This window comes from Acanthaster planci, linkage group LG21 (assembly GCF_054643075.1).
Source record: "Acanthaster planci isolate LZ-2023a linkage group LG21, COTS_SCS, whole genome shotgun sequence".
In the NCBI taxonomy this organism is placed as follows: domain Eukaryota; kingdom Metazoa; phylum Echinodermata; class Asteroidea; order Valvatida; family Acanthasteridae; genus Acanthaster; species Acanthaster planci.
In genome coordinates this window covers 3,495,862-3,522,907 of record NC_141797.1, presented here as the reverse complement: position 1 = coordinate 3,522,907, position 27,046 = coordinate 3,495,862, and the positions used below count along the sequence as shown (strand labels likewise).

Below are 27,046 nucleotides of genomic sequence, written 5' to 3'. Positions count from 1 at the left end.
TTGTTTGTACACATGCATACAGGTAGGTTTGATTAGTCTGGGGGGAATCCTCAAGTGCCCTCGTACTGTGGCAGGCTGTTGTAACAAATACATGTAATAGCTGTTGGATGCAATCAGTTAATCTGTGCAGTTTTTTGCATGATCAATTTTATTGCATGTTTTTTTAATAATTCGGCCATCAGCCAGTCGCTTTTCCTTTTTAATTCATAGTTGTAAATTTGGAAATTTTATTTGAAATCCCAAGGGTGTTTATTTCTGAAGTCCAACTTGGTAATAGATTTTGACTGTTTGTACCAGAATCTTGCCTAATTTAAAAAGTTGGAATATGCACCCAAAAACAGTCCTGCCTCTGAGATACATGTAAGTTCACTGCAAAATAAAATCTGGCATCAACTTGTTATTTTTGCTACTACTTACAATGGATAATTTCCTGTTGAATTCTCCAGGCATATCCATGGCTCACCTGTTGAGAATCGTCGTAAACCAACCCAGGCTGCCACAGTTCCTCCCCCGGGTGTTTCCCATGGATCACCTCAATCCAGACGGGCCTATCGGTACCCCTTAGACCAGCAGCAACAGGCTCTTTCCTACCAACAACAGCAGCAACAACAACACCAGCATCAGCAACAGCAAGCATCTTTTGATCAGTTGCGGCGGCTACGCTCAGACAGCGAGCCTGTGGAGCCCAGCCCCCATGCGCTGGTTGGGGTGGAGAAACGACGCAGATCCTCCACAGACAACTCCCGCATGCATCACCATCCGGGCTTTGAGAGACAGAACTCTGGCCGTGGAGATGCCTTACGAGGCGTGGACCTACTCCGCAGTAGTGGCAGGTCCTTTGAACGGGATGGTTCACCTCCAATGGGCTACCAGCAACGGGGCTCACCACGGTACCAGGATGGTGTCGGAGTAAACTCATCTTCACAAGGTGATATGTACAGAGATGGCTTTGGCGGTGGAAGCCCCCAGTTTGGGATGCCCTATGGTCAGGGGTACCCACCACACCCACAAAATAGGCATTACCAACATGAACGGTCAGATAGCCAGCTGTCTATATCAAGCCAGCATTCAGTAGGGGGTGGAGTTAGTGGAGGTGGGAGTGCGGACCACCAGCACCATCATCATCAGGAGGAAGGTTCACCAGTCAGAACTGTCCAAGATGATATCCGCAAGCCTGTACCCTCCCCACGTCTGAAGAAGAAGAGCAAGATGCCCCGTATGGGCCTTGGAGCTGTGCAACACCATGCCCAGCCCCCGCCCCATCCTTCCCCAACCAGTGCCCATGGCCATGCCCCACACCACCCCCAGCAGCAGCATTCCATCCCTGGTATCCCCCACTCGCAATCAGGTGAGCGTTTCCAGCAGTTTCAGCAGAGCCCTCCTCTACAGCATGGGCAGTTCCAGCCCCAGCTCCCGCCCCCTCCACCTGTCAGTGATTACCGCTCGGGTACACCCACTTCTGCCACGACAGCTTTCACATTTCCCCAGCACCTGGGCCACTACCCTTATGACAGACAGGACTCATTTGAGGGTTCCCCAACAACGGTCCCAGTCACTTATCACTACAATGTCCAGACACCGGACTCCAGCGCCAGCCAAGACTCCTTCACCCCATTGGAGTCCTCTGACTTGCCCCACCACTACCCAACCAAAGCTGAGTTCCGCTCCAACCTCCACAAGCACTCAGAGAGCCAACTCTCACAGACCTCCCAGCACTCATTATCATCTCAGCACTCAGATTCCTCCCTCCGTCAGATCACTTCTGACTCCCAGTCCTCAGATGATGTGCTCAGAAGCAGCACTCCACCCCAGCAACCAAAGCCAGACAATCACCTTGTGCATTCAGTGCAACAACAACAGCAACAACAAGCACCTCCACAATCTGAGGACTCTACGTCCCAGCATGTGTTCCCCAAGGCCTCCCAGGTCCAGAAGTTCAAACCCAAGCAGAAGCCCAGGCGTATTATCGAGGATGGCCCCAATCCCATCTACGAGAACCTGGACTTCATCCACCAGAAGCAGCGTGAGGACCACCAGAGGGTGAGGTTACGAGAGCTGGATCAGATCCACTATGCCACACTTGAACCTCCTCAGGTGCCACCTAGGCAGCGCAGGCCACTGTCAGGTATGCCACCTGCCATGAGTATCATCCCTAACGGGGACAGTGAGGTGATCGAGGAGGGCCAGCTAGACCTGAGGGATGATGGGTCACAGGAAAACCTCAACAAGAGCTTTGACTCAGATGGTAAGCATTGCATAAATCCACTATCCCTGTTGACACTGTTTAAAGTTCTGGACAGTCTATCAAGAACTTTCCTGCTTTCTGTCCTCATTTTAGAACAAACTCGGATTCACTTTAGTGAAATGTCGGCAAAACTTGATGCTAAGGACTGAGGCAGAAAGGAATTTGTTAAGTGAGGAAGCTAATCCTATTTGATCAAATTTTGAAAGCTACAAAATCACATCTGTTGTTAAAACCTTGATATTTTAAAATAATTGAAGATTTAGAAAATAGAACTCCTAGCCTGTACAGTCACAGACCTTTTATTATTTCAGGCACTAAGCATGTTTCATTGCCTGAATCAGTGCTATATATCTGGCCTTGTCCTGTTGCTTAATCTTTTTTTTCCCTCCAAACTTTACCATCAAGACCACTTAATGCAAAACTGCATTGATGAAATATTTTGCCGTGGATACAAATAAATGTGGCTGACTCAAAAATAAAATATGAGCAAAAATTTTACCAATAGAAAATGATGATGAAGTCAAAGTCTCCCAGGAGGCACTGGTCTCTGAGGACCTGGGCTCTGTTGCCGAGGACGGGACGCTGAATGACGGTACAGTTCCCAATGAGGACCAAGAGGATGATGAGGACGAGCAAGGAGAGACAGTTCATGAATCGCTACGACGCACCAGGAAACAACAACAGCAGGACAATGGAAGTATGGCACCCTGCCTGCTGCCCACGCTAGAACGTAGCATCTCAGTGCAGGACCAGCGCCCCTCCTCACTGGTAATTGGAATGGTTAAACCCCCCTCTGACGAGTGGAAGGTGGGTGGTTCTGCATGCATAATTTATCAGTTCAAGAGAGGCCGGCCCCAGTGAATCTGCATGCATAATTAATCACATGGAGACCTGCTGGTTTGCTTTTCTTTTACCCCCTTTTTGTTTACTTTTCAGAATTTGGTTTTTGGGTTCAGGTATCTTTCCTTTGCATACCCATCCAGTATCATGAATTCATTATTCCTGCCCTGGAAAGAAAAGTCTGATCAGAAATGCTAGAAAAATGCACTTTGGATGCAATTGATCATTGAACAAATTGCTCAAAGTTAAACATGTTTGCAGTTACTGACATGAACTTCAGTTGAAAGCTTTACTGCTGTATGCAAGTATGATTTTGGAAAAACTTTCAGTTTTGCTGCAGCAGAAACTATCGCATTGCAGATTTCCACACTTAATGTTCTGATATACATATTAGTTGCAAAACGTTTGCTTTCATATCCTACTAATTCAATAGTTCTTGCTTGCCCAGAAAAACCTGAAGACAGGAAAGTCAGATTTCCAAAAAGTGCAGAATTAATCCCACCTTCCACAAGTCCCATTCTTTCTTAATTCTATTTCGATATTCATCTATTTCTCTCAGTAATTCTTTGGTAAGTTTGTGTTCACAATTTTGATTTCATATTTGAATAAAATGTTATTCTCTAATTTGAAAGGAGAGAAATCAGTGGAGTGAATTCTTCCATTGATCCAGCAGTAATACATGTGCTTGTAGATTAGATCGTACATGTAGCTTAGATCAGTTTAGCCTAGTGAAACCCATTGGAACCCATCCTAACCCATTCTAACCAGGCCACGCAAACCCTCCATGCCTTACATGAACCCAATGTAGCCTTGCCAAACCTCTCCTAATAGATAACACACAAATTGTTTGGTGCAAGGGTGAATCTGTTTGTTTCTAGATTGAATATCGCATGTCAGTACTAGTATCAGGACCAGTACATATGCTGTACTTTTGAAAATGAATTTCTGACATGGCAAATATGCTTGCAGTGAACACTTTTCAACTTGGGGGAATTTCTATGTGAACAATTCTTGATGTCAACTTCTTGTTGGTCTTGGCTTGTGACTTCAGAACTTGACTGCACCTTTATAGAAGGTTCAAATTGAAAAGTGCACCTGGCACTTCCTGTTCTTACACTTCTGAATAACTCATGACTATATCCTGAAAATAAACATGTACATGTATTGTCACATGCTGGAAGAAGGATGTTGAGACATTTTTCAAACACAACTACCTTTTTATAGCTACATGTATCTTAATATGCCCTTCAACAGGTGGTACCATAACCCAGTGGTAATGTCATTTCCACATCTCTGTCTTCAGCTGCTGTCAAACAACAAATTCATACTTGAGATTGGTTGGTACACATGTACTAACATACCGGTGTCTTAGACAGAATTACCTGCTGCAGCCTTGGTCTGGGTGACTGGTGATGGATATCCAGTGTAGTGTTGTTTTCAGGCTGCACACAAGCCACGAGTCACACAACAGCCACTTAATTTTTGTATTTTGAAGAACACCAATGTTTCAAATATTTGCCCTGTTGTAAGCCACGTATAGATTCATTTACTCAGTGTCTGGAAACATAGACTCTCATTCAGGAAGTACTTTTTTAAATTGGCACTTTCTTCAACACGATTAAGCTGATATTTCTGGCTTTGGAGCTTTCATGCATAAAGAGACAGCTCTACTCATTTAAATTGGAGAGATTGTTTAATCACTGTCTTGCCTTTAAAAGCAATTTACATGTACATATGCACAGCCAGTCTTAGAAGTTAGACTTCAGCTGTTTTTCTGTGTATAGGTGCACATACAGTACATGTGTACATTCTTCGTATGACGGGGAGGTTCTTATGCAGTCAGAACAAGTTGTGATGGATCACCTATGTTCAAGAAATAAGGGCTGCACCATACTATCCTGCAGTGTGTCTCACAGTCTGGACAGGCAGTAAAGCTTCATACACGGACATTTGTAGATTTTATGTTATCCATTACCATTTTTGCCTAAGATATTAGTCAGTGCTTTGCTGACTTACAAAGCAAGTACATGCATCAGCACTGTACATGAACATGTATCCATCAGTAAAAACAAGTATGAAGGAGGGCTCCAAAATGGGTTTCAGTTTTGTCCAGAGGAGATAATTACGTGTACATATGGGCACTTGCACTTTCCTTTAGCAGGTGTAAAACAGCGATCACTATAATCCAAACAGCCTACCCCATGATAAGGGTAATCCCTGTGTATGGGTTTTTTACACTTCCAGGAAGACTATACCTAGCGATGGTTTCGGATGCTGGTAGTGTTTTGTAGGCCGTGGTTAATCAGTGCTGTAACCCTCACATCTTGCATGTATTAGTGTAATGGTGGTTTACTATGCTTGGCCTGTTATCTCTGCTCAATCCCATGATCCATGTACCAGCATAGTTCCAGGGAGAGAAAAAAGGGCAAATGAAGCGGTGTTGGTAGGGGGAGCTGTCTCCTTTGCCATAGCTTGTGGTCAGTGCAGTGGTGTGCAGTGCATCAACCTGTTGGCGTCATAAGTTTGATGGCTGTGCAGACCATGGCCAGTTTCCAAATTGTGGCTTTGTCTACGGCTATGTTTTCATCTTCAAGAAGGTACATTGTACATGTAGAGGATTCAATTCATGAAACTCAATTTGAAATTGGAGATATGGCCTAATCCAAGATGTTGGAAACAGCCCACGGTTATTTTTCTCGTGATGACGCACATTTTTTAAACTGTGCAGAATTCGATGATTAGCTTTTTGTTGTTGATGTTTGGCATTGGTCTATTGTATACATGCAGCATGTAGATTTGTAATCAGAACTGCAGTTAACTGTTGCGACTTTTGATGGGGCTGTTCACATCAATATGTGTGTGTGTGTTAATGAGAGGTCATAAAGGGGTTCTCATTGCCTTATTCAGGGACACCACACATAGCCTATATGCATTTAAACCACTCATCCTTAGATCACTAGCCATTAACTCAAACTTATGCCAAGCTGTGCAAATAATTGCTGTAAGTAAGAAGTTACAAAAATTAAGTAACCACCACTTACCAAAAACTGCTTAGCGCAAATGTGCATTAAACTGCAAATGTCACACTACAACTGTACATGTACGGTAGGTGTCTAAAATCATGACACTGAGGTTAAGGCTTGGATTGAAGCAATACATGTACGTGTAGCCTAGTAAACACGTGGTACTATCTGCAGAGGGATCCACTATCTTGACCAAACCTGTGCTTCCTCCACCCCCAGGGATCCCCTGGGGCAGTGCACATCCCTGTAGACATACCCCCTACCTCTGTGGGGATTGCTGATATCTGCTGTGACCCAGAGGATATGAGAATGACTGATGCAGGAAACTATCAATGAAGAACAATTAAGACCTTCAATGAATGAAATCATTGCCTGCTGACAACCAACCAAGAAGATGCTTTTTCCATTCAACTTATTGGCATGTCTAGGTCTGTAGAGGAGGATTTATGTAGTAAAGAGAAGTGTTATTCCTTGTTGATGTTTACTTTGTCATTCTCAGTTGGAGCAGACAGTAGTCAGGCACTCGCAGGATTCTCTTAGCATTCATCGTCATCCATACCTGTTCTTATGTTTCAAATTATTTGCATGCAGCAATGGTTAATACCCATCACAACAAAAATACCCCCCCCTGAGTATATGCACATGCACTTTTAGAAAGGAAATAAACAATTACCCGATAACTGGTAATCAGCTCTTTATAGCTGGCGCCCACCATTACAAGTCAAATTCCTTCCTTCCATGCAATTCATTACTGTGTGGGTGTTAGCTGAGGGGAATTTCTCGTTGGTTGTTCTGAGGGACAGTGTGTTGCTTCCGTGACAGGACTCAAGTGGCGGGAATAGGGTTATCCTCCTCAGACACTGACAGAGTGTCTGGGAAAGATGAGTGTTGATGAGTGAGTTTGAAGTCATCTTGGATTGGCTTCAAGTGTGATGTAGTGAGCTGAATCGTCAAAGTTTTTTCACCATTTCAACATTGTCTCCTTGTTCTCATTGTGCTTGTGAGATCAACTGTTCATGCTGTGGAGATAACCATTGAACCCATAACCAGCTACGTAGAGAAGATAACTCAGCCAAAGCTGATTTGAGAAGCTCTGAATAAAATTTAAAATTGCAATTTAAGCTTTTTAATGGTATTTGTTGCTGGTTGTAAAGGAGGAAAGAAGACCGTCATGGTAGAAGTCAGCCAGAAATGAATTCACCACTGAGTTCAAAAGCATCTGGACTGTAGTTTCTTACAGTAAAGTTAGAAATGTGTGCTTACTGGATTTGAACCACAGTCCACTGATGTGGATGCTCTGAGTCACTAAGGAAGCCAGACAGATTGTCGGTAAGCTCTGATCGGAGCTGCAGACCACAGTTTCAGAGGTTTTCATCTGTAAGTGTAACAGGGATTAGCCACAAGAACTGCCCGTTTAAGTTCAAGTGAGTGCATCAATGGATATCAATCATATCAGTGGCCCTAGTTCCAATAGAATCCAACAATTCTTCACCATGGTTCAACAGAGAATCTGCATGTGTCTGTGTGGAGAGATCTACATTGGAATCCACATGGTATGGCCATTGGTGATAGTCTTGCATGAAAAGAATCTCCATGACATTTTTCAGTTCTTGGAATTTTTCGACAATTTTTGCTTGTCATATCAATACCTTGGTCTGTTGGTTATTTAGAAGAATATGGACATTGTGTAGATGAAGGTTAGGACACTTTCTTGTGATATCCGTTGTGAAAGGTGTGTTTAAGAACCAGTACATGCAGGTGTCAGTTTGCCAGGTTGGGTGATATTTGTCAATGAGGTTTCACTGTAGGTGTCTGCTTAAACAAGCTTCTCTCAGACCTCAAGCCAAATTCTTGGTGATGATCTTTGAGAACATGCACAGTGAACAGGTGCTCTTCATATATGGGTAGGCCTTCACTAGGTTAAGAGGACAATTTCTTTGTCAGGGAAATTAAGACAAAGTTGTTGTGGGGACCCTGCTCTGTCCCCATGACGTTTTTGGTCCCTGTGAAATAGGTAAAACATTGTGTGTTTGTCCCACGACTGCAGAATAAGTGTGTGTGTACAGACTGATGTGGTATTGGGCATTTTTGCCAGTAAACTAGGTTTTTCTCAATGAATATGGTTGTATACAAAATTACCCCACACTCTACTGGAACAAGGCACCATTGCATCGGAGCATCTGTATATTGCTGGTCCTGCTGGGTGTAAGTTACACTGGCATATTGTGTTCATTGATATTTACACATCCAGTATGACTTAGTCCTGAGAAACTTTTATTTTTAGATGTGGATTATTTTTTTTCAAGAAATGTTGATGTAACTTTGCAAAACGTTTTTGGTTTGTTACCCAGCAAAAACATGGAACGGTCCCCGGTGCCATCAAGCCGAGCCCCTCCCTCATTACAATGGGACGATCCAAGAAGCCGTCATCATCGGAGAGTGATCTGGAAAATTACGCAGCCGAGAATGTGAACCGCCACAAAAAGGGTATCTTGAGGAGAAAGATCCCACTGGCACAGATGCTGTCATTCACTAAGGTACGCATGCTAATATGCCTTAGTACAATCCCATGGTGCTATACCATGGTGCTATCCCATGGTGTTATCCCATGGTGCTATCGCATGGTTTTTTTCCTCATGGTGTTATCCCACTATCCCATGGTACTATCCCATAGTGTTTTCTCATGGGGTTATTCCGTTATCTCATGGTGGTATTCCATGGTACTGTCCCATGGTGTTATTCCATTTTCTGTAAGAAGGAGATCCCATGGGCACAGATGCCATGAATAGATCTGGTGCTGATATCCTGTAGTACTTTTTTGTAGGGGATACTGTGTTTTTGTAGGGAATAAAATTATTCCACTTTATTTTGGCCCATTTTGCATCCAGGACCCAATTAGGAAACCCATGCTGCTGACACGTGACAAAGTGGTCAAGAAAGAAGCAGTAGATGTCTTCAAGCTGATCCAGTGCTACATGGGTGACCGGGCTCTCAAGAACCTGACCCATGAATCAGTGTCACTGGACTTGGTCCGACGAGGGTGGACAGTGGAGGGATTACGGGATGAGATGTACATCCAAGTCTGCCGGCAGACCACGGCCAATTATGTAGAGTGAGTGGCTGTACCAAAAATACTGCTTGACAGATTTATGTGCTCAGCAGAAATCAGCTGGGATTCAGTCGCATACAGTACAGAATGCTTGACATTGTTATTAGTAGTAACTTGCTGCTAAGTAGATGGTATTTTGCTTAGCAGACTTCTGTGCTTAGGTCAATGAAGGTCAATGATAATACAGCCCTGGGGTAAATTTTTGTAGAGGTGGTAAGCTCAGATAGACACTAACCTTCTAATGCAAATATCCATTCTGAACAAAATTGTCCTCAGTCAAAATTAGTCAAGTGACTTTTTTTACAGTTTTTTTACAATTTCAAACTGTGTTTGATGTGGAAGCAATTTTTTTTTCATAGAGTACTCATGAAAGAAATACTCCCATTTGATCAGGTCAAGTGGCAACTTTTCAGCTTCCAAACTGATTTGATTTGTTGTGGTGAAATTGTTTACCTAAAAATCTATAATTCCTGACAAATGTGAGATGCTGAGAGCTGAGAAAAAAAATTTAAGAGTGATATTGCTTAATCAGTTTCATGGAACCGGAAATGTTCATTCCTTGTCACATAAAATCCTCATTACACAAAATTTGATATGTAGAAGTTTTCACCAATGACAAGTAGTCTCTCAACCCACAAAATCAGATGAATTGCTGTTGTATTTGTACATGTACATGCATTCATTGGTGGTTTTAATATGTGGACAGATTTTCTAATGCAGAGTCATTCCATGTTTGTTTTACAGTGACAGTTTACGCCGTGGCTGGGAATTGATGGCCATATTCCTCAACTTCTTCCCTCCATCCATTCGTTTCTTCTCTTATCTGGAGGGTTATATCTACAAACATCTCACTGGTGACTTTGATACTAGACAGGTAAGAAAGCCTCCATAGTTGACAAAATGAGAAAGCTGCTTTATTTCGTAATGGTCTCTTTTCGAGCCTTATACCACATGTTTATGCTTGTTTGCACTTGTGTGAAATGGAGTACGCATGAATAATTTGCAAGTCTGCTGCATGCTTGCAAGACGGCGGAGCCCATGAAAAGGTTGGCATTTCATTGTCGTCTCAGACTCTCAGTAATTCTCCGGTGAAGGGGTGTTTTTACTTAGAAACGATGTACCGGGGTCTTTGGCTCCTTTGTACGAATCCAAAGATGTTTTTTCATTAAGCCTCACACTTCACATTGGCTTTTTCCCAAAAGTTGTTCAAGTTTGATAGTGTTTTATCATAAGCCAAACTTAAATTTTTTTTCCCATTCCAAAGTGCTTAGGCGGTGTTTAGTAACAGGAAGCCTTTCAGTAATCCTCGTGACATGTAAAAATAGCTAGAGCAGCAATACAGGATGTCACAGGATGTCATTAATATATGCAACTATTCTGCATTGTGCTTGAGGCTGTCTTTATAAAAGGATATCTTAAATTGCCAACAGGATCCATAGATCTGGAAAGAATGAAATTGGAGGCTAATAGTTAGTTTAGACTACAATTGCCTTTGACTTCCAAAAGTCACTTGGTCAAACAAAAAAAAGTGTAGTTGGTCAGTTTTTTCACAGTTGTAGAAAGAATTTTCCATGCACTTTATTTTGATGTGTGGAGGACTTTCAGTGGTGAGTTTTGACTGTCAGCATTCAATTTACATGGATGTGCATGGAAATGTGTGCAAAGTCTCTCGATAGCCTGGTGTACGTGAAACTGCCAGTAGAAATACACAGATTCAAAAATGCACACGCTTCCATGGACATGGTACACTTCCTGAAATACCTTTGCCCATCATATTACATCACGTGAAAAACCTCCATTGGTCAGGTTGCATACTTGTCAAGATTAGGCATACATCAATACATCCTAATGATTGCTTACAGTTTCAATGATTTCCATTGCCAAATATTGCTTGAAAGTTTATTGTGGAAATTTGGGATGCGTTGTGTTAGATTTGTCACATGTTTTCTTTGGGTGTCCAAATGTAAAAGTTGGTTCTACTGTTTGTAGCTCTGATATGGCAAGGAAGAAGTAATTTGAAAAATGGTACTTTCCTGCTACATGCACCATTTTAAAGGTGGTCTTTGAGAAGCGTTATTGACTAGTTAACCCCTTTTGTGATTCTGCCTTCTAAAGAACTCAGCTGTCCCATTTCTGATCTTTTGAACTTGGTGTGCATGTGAAGACATCCATTATGAGCCTAACTGTGAAGTCTCGGTTCATTTAGATGCACGGTTTGTTTTGAGGTTGTTGTCCTAAATGTTGGCCCGTGAATATTGAGCATCTCATTGAAAAAAGTTAACATTTTGGCTGATCTGTGCTAGAAAAATAGGCCTTTGAAAAAACTGGTGTTCCATATGACGGCAAGGAAAATTATTGGAGGCTCACCACACAAGAAAATTGCATCGTGATAATATTGAGGCAAATTTAAGGAGGGTACCCCGTCCCCTGGATCTTTTAGGGTTAAAGCTCTTTGCTATTTTATCTAATAAGGAAGTTACTTGCTTTTCTAACAGGTTCCTGTGCGGCAGTATGCAGACCACTGCTACAAGAAACTAGAGAGGATAGCACAGACTGGCGCCAGGAAAGGTGTCAAGAAAATCACCCTGGAAGAAATCAATCTTGCCAAAGTATGTCTGAGTCTGAGTTGTGGTTAGCATCAATTTGATAGAGCTACTTGGCACAGTGATTGGCCAATGCAGAATGCAAAGGGTTTTCAGTCCCTACCTGATCCCGTGGGTTTTACCCAGAATATTCCTCTGGGGTTTTCCTCCCACCTCTACAACTGTAACTGCTTCTCATTGTCTCTTCTCTGCAGGTTTCTTCAGGCTTGCGAGCTACAGTACCTAGGGCGCTTTTGAGAAATCCTTAGTATCATTACCAGAAATAAATAAGGATAATAATAACAATAGAGGTCACTGAGCCCCTAGTCCATCTCCTAATCCTTCAACTTGTTCTTTCTTCCTGTTCTTTCCTTCCCTAGGACTCGGTCTTTCATCCTTCCCTGTTTGGGAACACCCTAGATGAGGTCATGGAATTGCAGAAGGAACGGTTTCCTGACCGGAAGCTGCCGTGGATTGCCGTCGTGTTGGCGGAGGAAGTACTGAGACTGGAAGGAGAGAAAGTGGAGGGGATATTCAGGTCAGAACACCTGTGGCTAGCCATCGCAACTTTTTATGGGCTTTGAATTCACTAACGGAGAGTTTTGAAATTTGAAAAGGCTAAAATTTTCACCAGGAGCCAGTGGTGAAGTTGAGTTCATTTCAAGGCCCCTGGAATTCCACCTCAGTTCATCTATGAGAAGTCTTTCCCTCTCAAGCCAAGCCACAAGCAAGAGTGCAATTGAAAGAATTGAATTTTTTTGCATACTTTTGCTTACTAAATAAGGGCAAATGTTTCAATAGCAATTCTTGAATTGTTTGTTGCATAAAACAGAGTTCCTGGTGATATTGATGAGGTGAATGCCCTCAAGGTCAAGTGTGACCAGTGGATTATGCCTCAGTGTGATGATGCCAACATCCCTGCCTCATTACTCAAGTTGTGGTACCGTGACCTCTATGATCCACTCATTCCCATGGAGTTCTATGAACGTTGCGTTAGCTGTGGTGAGAATGCTGAAGCTGCTTTGGCTATTGTACAAGAACTGCCAGACCTGAACCGGCTGGTGCTCTGCCACTTCATCAAGTTCCTGCAGGTGAGTCGGCTGGTACCTTGTATATGCATTGCCAAGTAGGCTCTCTGAATTAAATGGTAGGCATAAGCATTGTCTACAGACATATCCAAATGGTTTGGAACACTTTGCATGTGTAATCACATGGAAGTTTACACATAAAATCTTACAGTAGATTCTGTGTGATTTTTTCCATTCCAACAAATTAAGTGTTGCATCCACAGAACTCAATTTTGCTGAAATTATTTTTGAATTTGAAACACTGCTACTAAAAATGCTTCATGTACATTTTGTGTGCATCTTAAATAAAATGTTACTGTAAGAGAAGATGAGTGTTTGTAGAATCGTTGCATTAATGTGTTAAGATTGAATTGATTGCGGTGTTGAAATGAAATTTCAATGTAGAATTTTACCCTTGACTGACTTTGTTTTGTTTACAAGCACCCTTTACTTATTGAAGGGAAGAGTATTTGGACAAACAAAGAAAACACTGTTAATTATTACCATTTCTGAGAATTTGTATCCTCTGGTCTTACTCCTCCCCATCAGATCTTTTCCCAGGAAGAGAATGTTTCCAGAACAAAGATGGACATCAACAATCTAGCCATGGTCATGGCTCCAAATTGCCTGCGATGTGCCTCCGACAACCCTCAAATCATCTTTGAGAATACCCGTAAGGAAATGTCCTTTATACGTCTGCTCATCACCAACTTGGACACCATCTTCATGGCGGGCGTTATATAAGAGCCATCTCTGCTTTTTATTTCTTCAATTCATCAAAGTGTGACTTTTGTGTAGTGTATCTTCAGAGTGAGACTTGTGAAGTTATTTAAGGTGATGTGCATTGAGGACAGGTGTATGGATGGGCACCTGCTTGAATGGGACAATAAGAGATACAGACAGAAGCAAGAATGTGTTCTTCCTCAAGGAGCACTTGTCAGGATGTGCCTACTGGATTTTGTCATGAAATTCAGATGCAGATTTCTTACGTGAAGATGACTCTCATATTCACAGAGACCTTGCCAGTCCATATAACATGAAAGTTGTATAAGCACAGGACCACCTGGACCTCTGGGTCTATGGAATGCTGGATCACAATGAGCCAAGGTTTAAGGATATCCACCATTCTCTGTACACTCTGCAGTAACACTAAATCAATATTCTGTGACATTCTACAGTATAGCACTCTATAGAGGTCTGTAGAGTCTCCTTACCAGCAGTCGTTGGACCGCCAGTGTTCTGTACACAAATCTATTCAGTATTACCATGGATTGTCAATAACCTCATCTGGTGGTTTGGTAAGCAGGCCTGTATGCAACACGTACCTCTCCCTGGATGGCAGAATGTGCTGGAAGCAGAGCTGTTTATAGAGAGAGATTCGACATGAGTGTCTCAATTGTTGGAACCAAAATGGTGGATTATGCATCAGTGCACAGGAACAGTTAGCACACAATAGCTGTATGCTGTACTGCACACGTAATGACCAGCCATTTTGGTTCCAAAGTCTTCAGTTGATGCTACTCTTTCTATATACATTTCTGGCTGTAAGGAGGCAAGGTCACCCTCTGGTAATTATAAATACCAGGTACAGTAGACTGGTGCATCATTTACCTGTCCTGTCCAGAGGTGCTAGTGATAGCACATCCTTGTCACAAAACATCCTGCCAGAAATACACAGCATTGTGGGTAGGTTGTCCTGGTGACATATGCATGTAATTTATAATTACATGGAAGTGGTTATCCCTGTTCACCAGTGAAGTTTACACAGTCTGTCCAATAAAAGCTCAGAGATGTTAGCTATGACAAGGACACATGGCAGTGGCCTCAAACGAAATAGGAAGAAAGAATGCCCCTCCAGTCTGAGGGATTTCTTTGTGAGATGGAGAACTTTGTGAGGGCGGAATGCCATCTGTTGATTATCCAAGGAGAGGGCTGATGCAGAATGTTACATTCAGGAATATTAGGATGGAATCCTTTCAAGAAGAATAAACAGTCAGGTCAAGCAAACAGAAATAATTGGAATGAATATTTGGGAGCTGTTGTCTCTTGAGGTTGTTGTAGGAAGTAATACTTGACTTTCCAAATGTAGCGCTAAATAAGAAACAATTTGAATAGCTCAGTGGGAAGAGTACTGTAATCGAGGTGTCTTGGGTTCAGATGCTGGGATGGTCCAATTCTGGTTATCCTATTCAAATCATGGCTGTATTATAAAAAAAGGTTGTACATTAAGGTGTGTAATATATTGAAGCCAATCAAACTATGCCACTGTGTTGTATGCACAGTTTTGGCCATTGACGTGGACTCCAGTCTAAATAACAGGTGCCCAAAAATCTTATATATTCTTCTTGTTAGAAACTAAAATGGCACACAATAGTTCTCTGTATTCAGACAAAGTACAGTAATGTATCATACTTTCATGCATATCAACAGCAGCTTGAAGTTTGAATGCAAATATGATCATTACTTCTCCTTGCAGTTCCAAGGTATTGTGGGTAATAATTAAAACCCACAGCCAGTAGTTCCAAGTGACCCCCAAACTGTGTGATGAACTGAGTGATTCAAGTTAAGTGTGACAGTTTATTCCAAGCAGAGAGTGCATATTGCACATGTGCACCAATAAAACCCTCTTTACTCACATTTGAAATAAAAATCCCATCATGCACTTTTGTCTCATTTGGAAACGTCATACATGTAGTTACCGTTTTCAGTCTGGTACACATTTTTTATGGTATCATGCAGTGATAAATTATATAGTTCAACACAAACTCTGCTGAGTCTACCAGTATCCAGCACCAGGTAGTATCTTGTGGATTTTGTTCTTGTAAGCCATGAACTTGATGAAGTAGACACTTGTTTTGTTTCTACATTTAGTAGTTGGATTTTGTTGGATGTAGCCATTGCCTGAGAAATGCTGAAGAAGGTTTGGCATAAATTGAAAGATTACAGGAACCAAGATTTGTAGCAGGTCCCAGATCCTACAGATACTAAGCATACATCACACAAACTCCACGTGCTGGCTCCAATGTCATGGAATTACTGCTCAGCAAATTTACCTGCTAAGCAGTACTCAGCTGGGGCAGAAGTCACAAGTAATGCACAACACATGATCTGTTTGTAAACTGATTTTTTTTTTCATTCAGCTGCTTAGTGAATTTTTGCTTCGGTCTGCGTCTATGCCATAAAACCTGTAATGTCTCGTCCAGTGTGTCACTACTGGTAAAACCTGTAATGTCTCGACCAGTGTGTCACTACTGGTAAGCCTTTAGTTTCAAAAATGCAAGCCATTAATTGTCAGTTAAGTTTACTTGGATGGCTCCTCATCCGAGGTACTGAGACAAAATGGTATATTTCACTGAAAATTAGTCATGGATATTGAGCTGAAATGTTGCTTGAGCACATTCAATTGAAAATTGTACATTGTTTATTTTCGGTTGTGCACATTCAGTAAAGAATTTGTTCTGCACACTTAGTTGAACATTTTTTTTGCACATTCAGTTGAAAATTAGTTGTGCACATTAATTTGAAACTTTGTTGTACACATTCATTTGAATAGGTGCATATTCTGCATTATTCAGCACGATTCTGCTCAATTCTGTGTATGGAGTATTGCTTGTATCTAGTGTGTGGTCCCTTGGCTGCCATGGGTAGTGGTTCAGAGAAAGTCCCACAGTTCCTACGCAGTTCCTGCAAATACTCAAAAGAGCTAAAAGGTTAATGCGAGTGGGACGACTTGTCAATTTGGCTAAAAAAGTATGGCATAAAGGCCTTAATTTCAGTCCTACCAAAGTATTTATACTGTCAACAATTTATATATCTTGACCATGTATCTTAAGTTAAAAATAACTTGTGTATAAATCAACCAACCTCTGCATATTGTTATAAATAGAGTCAAAGTTATGTGAACTGTACAAAGATCCTTAGAACAGATGTTAGAGAAAGTTCTGGGGGGTCAAATTGGTAGTGCTTGTACCTTGAAGTAGTCACGCGTGGCATTTTTTGTGGATTAATATAACAAGGTTTAAGCATGGTTTGAAGGCGATTGGTGCAGTCCTTACCAGATTACAATGGCTTTCAATTCCTCATTGAAACCAAAGCCTGCTTTGTTCCTACATATCAGGAAGGTTGTACATGTACTTCTCCTTTGGGGGTATTTAGGTGTAGCGTTGAAATGCTTCAACTAATCAAAATTTGCATTTACCTGAATTTGGGTTATGAAGGTTTTCCAATGACCTGTGATTTAAAATGGTATCTCATCTTGTACATGAGATTGCTTATCTAATTTTTATGTCGTACTTCATCATTAAGGTGTGTATAGGTATGGTCATTGGTGTGACTATGAAGCATGGCCACACCAATGAATACGCCATATTTAAAAGGAAGGTTTTGCCATCAGTGTGTGTTTCACTTTTTTATATTGTGTATAGTTCATGAATGTATTTATTATTTAGTTCCCTAATCATTTCAGTCCATTTTGTTGTTAGGGTATGACTTGAAAAGGGAAAAAGTGGGATGGGGGCGACTACAATTTCCACTCCAAGGGCTCAATTTCACGAAGCTGCAGCAAATTGTATGGCTGAGTAAAATTTGGCAGAGAACCAGTCATGAGGAGCACTCATCATGTGACATTGTGGCTGGTAACCTGTTTTTTGAGCAAGCTCTATGATATTGGCACTGGGATATGTGGGATCATTCTGTGTTTAGCACAAACATACATACATGTATAGATCAAACGTCAGATCAAACTCAAGCTGTAAATAGATTTTCTTGAATTTTTTTTGTTTTCCTTTTTTTCACCCATGCCCGTCTTTTTCCCACTCAGTTTGAAAAAAAGCTTATTCATAGGAAGTTTCTGCCTTTTTAGGTAAGAAACTTCCCAACCTGCCTTAACTTGGTTTAACTGTAGCTAGTCTGGTTTTATGTAGTAAAACCAGTCTTATAAAAGCAATACTTGTACAATTGAACAAGCAAGGTCAAGGTGTGCTCACATATCACTGCAACTCATTGCTGATGTGCATTTCCTTAAACCCTGTCAGAATTTTATCATCAGTGTTTAAACTAGTCATGGAGAACATAAACTTTAAAATAGTGTAAACTTTGTGCCATCACTGTATGACTGACCAGCATTACTTTTTGCAAGGAATAAAAGCAGAATTGTTTGGTTGCCAGCTAAACTTCAACTTGGGTGAGTTTTTGAAATTACCCAAGCAGCGATATTTCTCTCATATTTGATTAAACATTGACTCTGTTTGCACTGCAGTTAAGGTCTTATTATGCAAATAATTAGTGTGATGTGTACAAAATGCACCAACCAATCAGAGAACAAGTCTCCAAATGGCACTGGCCTTGTTATCATCCTGAGTGTTACATGTATGCCAGTACAAAGTGATGTTATGGAGTTTCAGTCAATCAGCGGCAAGCCTATGAGGATGTGTGGCCAAGTCAACCCGACTCCAATTACATTGGAGAAATTAATTTGCTGAAGCAAACATGTTACCAGCTGAGAGTTTATGTGGAGTAGTACTGCATCTAATTGGTTCCCTGCCCATGCTTGCTGAGTAAATTCACCAAGTAATATTTCTTTGCCAAACGATAGCATAAAATGTGGCTTTGTTTGTTGGCAGCACATGGAGTGCTCGGCTTTCTAAAACCGATGTGATTTTTTACTTCTGAAAATGAATGTTCAAAAGCCTCACCTAAAATATCATTAAAGAAAAAGTGTGAGGGAAATTTTATCTGATTAATGGCTTTCATGGGTTTTTGACTTGTCAACAGAGTTTTTGTAACCTTGAAAATGTGGTAACCAAGACATGAATATATCATTGCAATGCAGTTATTCATGAATATTCATACTGTACCGTACCAAATGCATGAATTATGTAATAAACTGATTGTCATATTTCCTATATCACTGAGTAGCCTTGCAATATGTCACCTTTATGATTAGTTTAAAGTACTTTTACATGTTCAACCATGCATACATGTGTATGCATGTGAAAACTCGTTATTATGCAAATTATTTTGAAATGGTATCATATTTTGGTTAAATGCATTTGGAATTGGATATTGTCATTGTTTCTAAAGGCTTTGGTTTTCAGGAATTTTCACTGTCAATTATCCAGCACACTGTACTTAAATTGTAAACTTTTTTAATATAAACAGTTGGAAATAAAGGCTGACTTTCGTATGATGGACCCTTGTATTCAAAAAATGCTGAGTGGTAAACAATATGGCCAGTACTTACAGAGTACCAGCCAATTCTGTAATATTGCAATGAAGTTTGGGAACTAACCTAATTTGCATATTCAACTGGTATCCTGAAATAGCACCACTAGTGGTAAGAGCTTGGTATCCCACTGCATGTTTATAGTGAAATGTTAAATCTCATGATTGCTAAGGTGTTTTGTTTTATAAAAAAAAATCAATAGAAATTAAAGTGTTTATTTGCGAGGTTCCCCCCCCTGTCAAGAAAACTTAGACAGTGTAGTTACTCTCCAGTAATGTATGAAAGTTGTTGATTAATAAATTATCAATAAGTTATCAAAGTTATAGTGCATGCCTTGTCTCAGTGTATCTAGAGTGTTGAGCAATTGCATGAGTATGTAGCCCTTGCCCCCAGGATATAGACCTTATGCAAAGCAGACATCTTTGAGGTACATGTAGGTATTTGTCAATCAAATCCTGTAACGGGTGTAGAGGTGTCCCTTGGCCTGTCCAAGAGGAACAAAGACTTGCCTCAAGACGTGTCTGCACTGAAATATCTGTATATTTCATTCCCTTAAAGAAGAATAAGAACCCCCCAAAAGCATGTCCACTTCTGAGTCACCTACAACTACATGAAACTAAAAATCCATATCAAATGGACTTTATTTTGAATTTACCTGAGTGAAGGGGCTTGACCTAAAAGTTGACTAATGACAACCAACATGGTAACTTAACTCCCGTAGTAATCCACTGACTGGAGACAAGAATAACGTGTCAAACACACTGGTTTAATTTAGAGAAAGACAAAGTGATAAAAATACGGGTACAATCACGGCCTTGACAGAAAACTACCACACACAAATGAGTGTCATTCCTGGAAAAACCCATACGTGACCAGATCCAACAAAATGAGTCTTTAAGGCCATATTTTTAGTAATTGTGTTTTAGTTTAAATGAGATAGAGCAAACTGAGCTCTTAGTATTGATGTATCGCACAGTTTGGCATCCAGATAAAACTGACAATAATGTATGGAATATGGGTGGAAAATGTTGGGGGTCCCAATGATTTATATGGCACAAGATTGTCTTAAAGACCTTTCACTCAAAAGCTGCTCTGGTGACCTGTGACTCATTTTGTTATGTTGGGCCACATATTTACATAGTGCTAATGGTGTGCAATAAATGTTAAAATTCCAATAAAAGGATGACGCATACAACATTAATTTGCAACTATTCTCAATGTTGCCCACATAAACGTGCCAGTTGTCCAGCTGCATTAAAAAGCAAAAACTCCAAAAGTCATCTTTTGACGATGCTTTGAAATGAATTCCTTCAACACTTTTTCAGGTGCATGTATATGTTCTAACTGACCAATTAAGTCAGTGACCTGTTATTGGTAAACACTGTTACCTGATTTTACATGATTCAGTCATCACTGAAGTTAAGCCCATGTACTCATAAGTTTAGTTACAAAAATCACACACCCTGGAATAGGCAAATAAGGATGAACAATGTTAAAGGAATGTCGTTGCTGCTGCTCATGAGGTTCTGCACATGAAATAACATGACAGCTGAAGGCATATCAGGAAGCCTACCATATCCGTGGAGGTGTGTACATTTTGGAATCTCTGTAATTCTATTGGCAGTTTCACGCATGCCAAAGTGGTTACGGACTTCAAAGGCGTGTGCATTTCCATGCCCTCCTGAATGCTGACCATCAAAAATCATGTGACTGAAAATCCTCCATAGCTTGTGATTTGAATTAAGACTAACTGAAAAACTTGTGATGGACTCAAAACTGATCTACAACACAGGATATTATACAAAGTTGATCAGACTGTACCCCATATACCAGCCAGATAAAGCAACAGAACTGAAAAGCTCTCAGGATCACAGCCACTGATGATTTTATCAGTATGAAAAATAAATGTGATATTTTCAATCAAAAGATTCATCTCTGCCTTTGTAGAAAAGAATCCGAGAGCCAATTGATGAAATGCAGAAAGCTGCCATAATTCATGAGTTTATTCATGAAGTTGATCACCTGTGAACTAGCCGGATATATTACTTCACATGGCATCCTGACTTCTGACAAGGTTTGGTAAGTTTAGCCATGTGAAGGATTTACTCTTACCTTTTGGATTAACAATTAGGCCATTATTATTAACACAAGTGAAAGGAAATAATGGCACACATGTAGTTTCTTGTCACATTTCATGCAACTAAAATTTATCAGAGAATCATTCGCAAACACTTGGTACATTTAGGTAAAATTTTGGCTTCCATGGCCTAATTTCATAGCACTGCTGAACAACTAGCACAGAAATGGCTATAGTAAGCAGAAAATAATGGATGCTGTTTAACCCAAGATCAGTCATAAGGTACAAACTTATCAACCATTAACAAAGTACCGCAAAGTGATTAGTCAAGACTAGAACCCTGTTATGTGTATTAATGGTGCAAGAACCAGCATGTAAATCAACATGTATTGTACTCCATTCGTTGGCATTACACTTCCCATTTAAAATATCACACTTTGGTAACTCCATAGGACAGGGGAAATTTCGATTTTTCCAAGTAAATTGGTGATTTTTCATCACTTATCATATCTCTTTTTATTTTTTTGCCTTTTATCTACTTTTTTATTTTTCAATTGTTTGGGGGAGGTAGGACAAGCCTCCCTCCCCCAAGATGCCCAAGCAAAGATGGAGATTTCCACTCAAAGCTCCCTCATAAAAGCAACATTTTCCACTGGAGTTAAACATCCTTTTGCAGTGTTAATAGCCGAACAGTCTCTGTGAAATAGATGGCAGCACTGTCGGCAAACTGGATTCAGATAGTAAAACTCCTTCTTGATCACACTGCATATTTATATCTACATACTCATGTCTTGTCAATGCTCTGCCTCTCAGGGACCTGACCACAATAAGGCAGGTCCGTATGTGTTTACCTCATTGCTTTCAAGACTTGTGTCTAGGAATCAGACTTCGCTGGACCATTCATCGAGGCAAGCAATACCAAAATACTTTAGGGCCCTAGCAAGAAGACAGTCATTAAATTCCCATGCAAGTTCATTTTTAAGACACGATTTGATTTACATCTCCCATAAAACCGAGTTCAATGCAATTCTATAAACCACACTCTTGTTCCTTAAAATAAAGACGTAACTGTGCTGTTGTCCACAGCACCAGAATTCCTTTTGCCTTCCTTCCATTAATGCATTAATTTGAAAACGCACATGGCAAAAGAAATGACTGAGTTCAGAAAAATAAAACTCAGTCTAAAATTGACCTTTCATGATGAAGAATGCTTTATAATAAAAAAGTGATTACAAAACTTTTGGCAAATCTCAAATAGTCTTTACATATCAAATTGTCTATTGAATGTTTGCACCTTCATTACAATACAATTACTGTGTTGTAAATGGTTTACCTAAACAGGTGTCTTTTGTAACTTTACTCACTGCTAGTCTGCTACGTTCTAGTGCAAAACTCTTCTGAAAAAAAATGAACATCAGAAGTACTGACCAAAATACCTCCACTAGCTTCACTGTTTATCTAGAGGAACTTCTTAAGAGAAACCGTTGCTTACCAAATTTCCATGGGATCTTAGCTGGTAATATGATCTTGCTAAGTAACTTTTTGTGCTCACTAGCTCAAAGAAATTCCCCATGATTTTTCTAACAGGTTCCTGATCTTCATAAAATTTCAATATTTAACATAAATTTATCAACTGCGTATGTATATATGTTTCCATTCCATATTGCTTGTGCATTTCTATGCACCAGAAGTAAATCTAAAAAACAGAAAGGTGAAAGCCAGCGGTGTTTTTCACAATCCAAGTAATGAAACAATAATCTACCATCTACATCTATTTTCATTTCTGTTTAAAATAACATCCCTGTGGCCTCTTCCTTTTGAATCTTGATGCTTTTTATTCATTAATGCTAGTTTCTGTGCATTGACTTTAGAATTAATCTAGACAAACACAGAAAAAACCTGCATTTATATCATTCTTCAATAACAATGCTTGATAAATTTTGGCTACTTTACACTTACGACTGCTTCTTCTTCCTCGAAAAATTATAAATCAAGACAGAGACAATTGCAGGGGGCACTTTGGTAAGTTAAATGCTTGAAACATGTTAAAGGACACTGAGTAGTTCTTTCAAATTTTATCTTGTCCTTTCAATACTTGGCCTGTTCACACAAGATGACATATAAATCTGATCCAAACATCTCAGTGCATATACACAGCCATGGCTCATGGGTTAAACCACCGGGTGTGGCCTAAGTGGCCTCTAGTGAATGTGTACAGTTGAACCTCGTTAACAAGAGCACTGATAATACAAGATTCTGCTGAACACAAGGACATTTCAAGGTCTCAATCCTTTGTTCTTCTTTTGCTTCATTCCTGATAAAACAGGGTTCCTGTTACAACGAGGTAATTTGCCAAGTGTGAAGGACCTCTTATTAACGAGGTTCGACTGTATATACAAATACATATACATGCACACACTGATCCACCATTCAGTTTGTACAGACACACAAATCTCAGGACTCTGTGAAAGCAGACAGCTTATTGAACTTAAATGCTGTACACTGTCTGTCCTGATAGCAAAATTCACTCTGCTGCAAAATGACATTGTGGTAAGAATACATGTATTAATTAAATTACTCCATCAAGCCAATATCTGCGTTGCTTTGCTGTACATCACAAATTGCCTGGTGTATTTGCCTTTTTTTGAAAAATTTAAATTTTTGGTCGAACTAATAGATGTATGTCTGTGAGTACAATAAATACACTAAAGATTTACCAATATTGAATCAAGAAGTGTACACTTACAATGTGGTGACCAGAAGTCCCCTTTTCTGTACTATAAATACATGACTTTTACATACGTAACTATTATGCAGAGAAACACCAAACTCACAGTCACAGTTTCATATGAAAAAATACTGTTTTGAAACCATTTCATGAAAAAATAAATTGTAGCATAGTATGACTGCCAGATGGCATAAAAGGTCAATTATTTTGTGCATGCATAGTGGACTTGGTATAAACCAAGCCACTTCCTAGTGACATCAGCATGTCAGTAACAGTCACAGGCTTTAGACATACTGGATCATAATGTGCCCAATCCAGTCACTGCAAGAACTCTTAACCACTTTGCGCTGGGGGACCCGGTATCGGATACCTTACATGTTTGTTTGTACGCATAGCTGGGGAGCCCAAAATTGGACAAAAGAGCCATGCTACTGTTTTTTTTCATTTTTCATTCGTCAATGGCAGAGGTGATCTGTCCTGTGTTTGAAAAACTATACCATTATTTGTGGCATTCAATATGAAGGATTACAACCACGGACGAAAGCTCTCCAGCACTGAACAACACAATACCGCTGCACGCTAATCTCGCCCTACTGAAAAAGACGCAAGCAGCGAACTGCTCTAGTTTCGAGAACAAAAGAAAATTACGCAACACCACACAATCTGGGCTCTGTTTACAAGACAGTAGGCCTGGCTGAAATACACGGGCGTCAATAGATGTTACCTGTCAGAATAGAGCAGAAACCAGACTGTTATTTGTGTGGGTATATACGTCCAGTAAATGAAGTAATGAATTTTTGAAGAATTTTAAAAACGGAAAATCATGAAAAACGCCGTATTTCTGCATGGCCATTTTAACTTAACCCGGCACGAAGTGGTTAACACAAATGTGGTGTTTGCACAAAATCAACAGAGTAAATGCATGACCCACATTGACACAAGCAAACAGCACCGGGGCCAATCAAGCTTTCTGTAGAAGCAATGCCCCACAGAACTTCAACTTTGAAAACACAACAGGAAATGTTAACGAAAAATCCAAGACGTTATCATAAATACAGTACACATTTCCCTGTTAATAATTTAGACAAACAATCTGTCCCCAATATATATACACACTCACACATAATCTGCCAAGTGCACTTTGATAGATATGTACAATTTGGTTTTAAAACTTAGGCACTTACTTGAATGGTGAAAAAACAAAAAATACAAAAGATAAATTAAAAATGTGCTAAAACAATAAGTAAATGAATTAAAAACTCCAATCTAATACAGTGTCACCATCTTCAAAGACTTTATATCCTCCAACAATGCTAATGCTGCTTTCCATCTTATACGCAGAATTCAAGGTGAATTTCCATCAGTTCTCGAGATCGTTTGGGTCTTTCCAAAGGTAGTCCAAGAGTTGGAATTTTTTAGGACTTTTCTAGAATTTTTAGAAAAATCCCACACTTCTTCAAGGACAATCACTAAAGCCCCATGGCATGTCTGGAAATTCATAGTACAATTCCTGGAAAGCACCTTCAAATTTCCCTACTTCAGTTCCCAAGTGTCCCACACTATTTTTCCACTCTATTTTGACGGATTACACAGATTATGTAAAATTGTCCAAACTACTGTACTTTTTAATACCTCTCTGAAAGAGACACCCCAGGAATTCCGAACCAAACTAACTCTCCGCCCCGAGCTGAAGTGCACCCCCAATCGGCAAAAAGAAAGACAGGTGGTTACAAATGGGTTCTGGCACGCATTCTGGGTGTATGCAAAGACCATACATGCCGGCGTAAATTAGTTACGCATACTCAGCGTACTCCTGTCAAATGCGAGTATCCCCCCAAAAAGCCCCCTTTTGTTCTGCTCGGAGCAGATGTTGCCACGAAGACCAGACTTTGATTTCTTTGAATCCTCTCACTGAAGCTCTCTGACTTTCTTGTCAAGCCATGTTTAGGTGCCTCTATTCTAGGATAAAACTGCCGCAAAATTCTGCTCGGTATCATGGACATTGTTAAATAGCCCTTCATTTTCCAAGAATACTACTGAAATCAAACTGACAAAAAACACTCTCTCCTGGGGCTGTGGTGACTATCTCCTGGGGCTGTGGTGACTATCTCCTGGGGCTGTGGTGACTATCTCCTGGGGCTGTGGTGACTATTCAGTTATTCAATTAAGCAGTTGTTGAATCCTTTGTTTGGTTACAATATTTGGTGTAACTGAAGTTACTCTGTGAATATTCAGGGTTCTGTTTAGCACAATACCTCAATTCCACGCATGAAACTTCTAAAAAGTGGGATGAACACACATTTGGATGCTATTGCTACCAGTGAGAAATGTAATACTGCCATGATGCCCAGACAAAAGTTTTGGCAGATATGGCAAATGCATAACATGAATCAGTGGTTTGATACATTGAAAGGAAACAATTAATCAACGGAAAAAAAACTACCTTTAACTCACAGCCCTACACTCAGTGTCTAATGGCCTTATACAACATAAGGTCACTATAACTCAGTGGTGACATCGCTATAGACCCGGTTACCAGCTCCTGCATCCTTACGGACTACCGAGTAGCGAATGGATGAGTTGTAAGTCTCTTGCTGTTTGCGATTCTTGCGGGTGAAGATGACAACGGCAATACAAATCACCACAATGACAAGGACCGGTATGACAATGGCAAGTATATCTACAGTGGAGAAAATTACAAACACACACAAATTAACAATGAACCCAAAATCCCTACTTACCGGTAGAAGTTAGGAAAACAAAGTAAAAGGCATTTTTTTTATATTGCACGTACCGGTAGAAATTTCTGCAACTTCGTTTTACACTGCCATTTGGTGCTGTTTTCAAGCCTACTTTAATAATCTGGATGGTTAAGTTTATTGATCACCTCAAAATTTCTTCTCTAGAAATCAATTGATTTAAGTTGAATTACGTGTGGTGGAATGTGCAGCATGTTTTGCTGAACAATGACTGCATTACCAGGTTTACATGTGAATTTGCACTGTGGTTGCCACTGCATATGTGGCATCAATGATTCTTTGTCTCTGTCATGTGGAACATGGAAACATTTTTCTATCCATTATGTCCGTAGGCAACACAATTGCAGGTGACAAGAGATGTGCTAAGCACCTTTCAAGGGTACAAGAAGACGC

The 27,046-nt window shown here is 40.3% G+C and overlaps 2 protein-coding genes across 4 annotated transcripts in view; one reads left to right on the top strand and one right to left on the bottom strand.

Moving 5' to 3' along the window:
• Positions 1-19,408, top strand: part of arhgap39 (Rho GTPase activating protein 39) — an 86,503-nt gene extending 67,095 nt beyond the window's left edge. For 2 of the 3 annotated variants that reach the window (XM_022239263.2, XM_087131044.1), the window contains exons 6-14: positions 447-2,245; positions 2,751-3,052; positions 8,460-8,645; positions 8,997-9,220; positions 9,962-10,091; positions 11,713-11,826; positions 12,180-12,337; positions 12,632-12,890; positions 13,416-19,408. In XM_022239263.2, the coding sequence (XP_022094955.1) occupies positions 447-2,245; positions 2,751-3,052; positions 8,460-8,645; positions 8,997-9,220; positions 9,962-10,091; positions 11,713-11,826; positions 12,180-12,337; positions 12,632-12,890; positions 13,416-13,610 (3,367 nt within the window). In that variant the 3' untranslated portion in view covers positions 13,611-19,408. The remainder of the gene's footprint in view (positions 1-446; positions 2,246-2,750; positions 3,053-8,459; positions 8,646-8,996; positions 9,221-9,961; positions 10,092-11,712; positions 11,827-12,179; positions 12,338-12,631; positions 12,891-13,415) is intronic. The other variant, XM_022239264.2, reaches the window with a different exon arrangement.
• A 426-nt stretch (positions 19,409-19,834) lies between these two features.
• Positions 19,835-27,046, bottom strand: part of LOC110981601 (uncharacterized) — a 15,524-nt gene continuing 8,312 nt past the window's right edge. Inside the window, exon 6 of the mRNA XM_022239276.2 lies at positions 19,835-26,574. Within this exon, the coding sequence (XP_022094968.2) occupies positions 26,393-26,574 (182 nt within the window). The 3' untranslated portion in view covers positions 19,835-26,392. The remainder of the gene's footprint in view (positions 26,575-27,046) is intronic.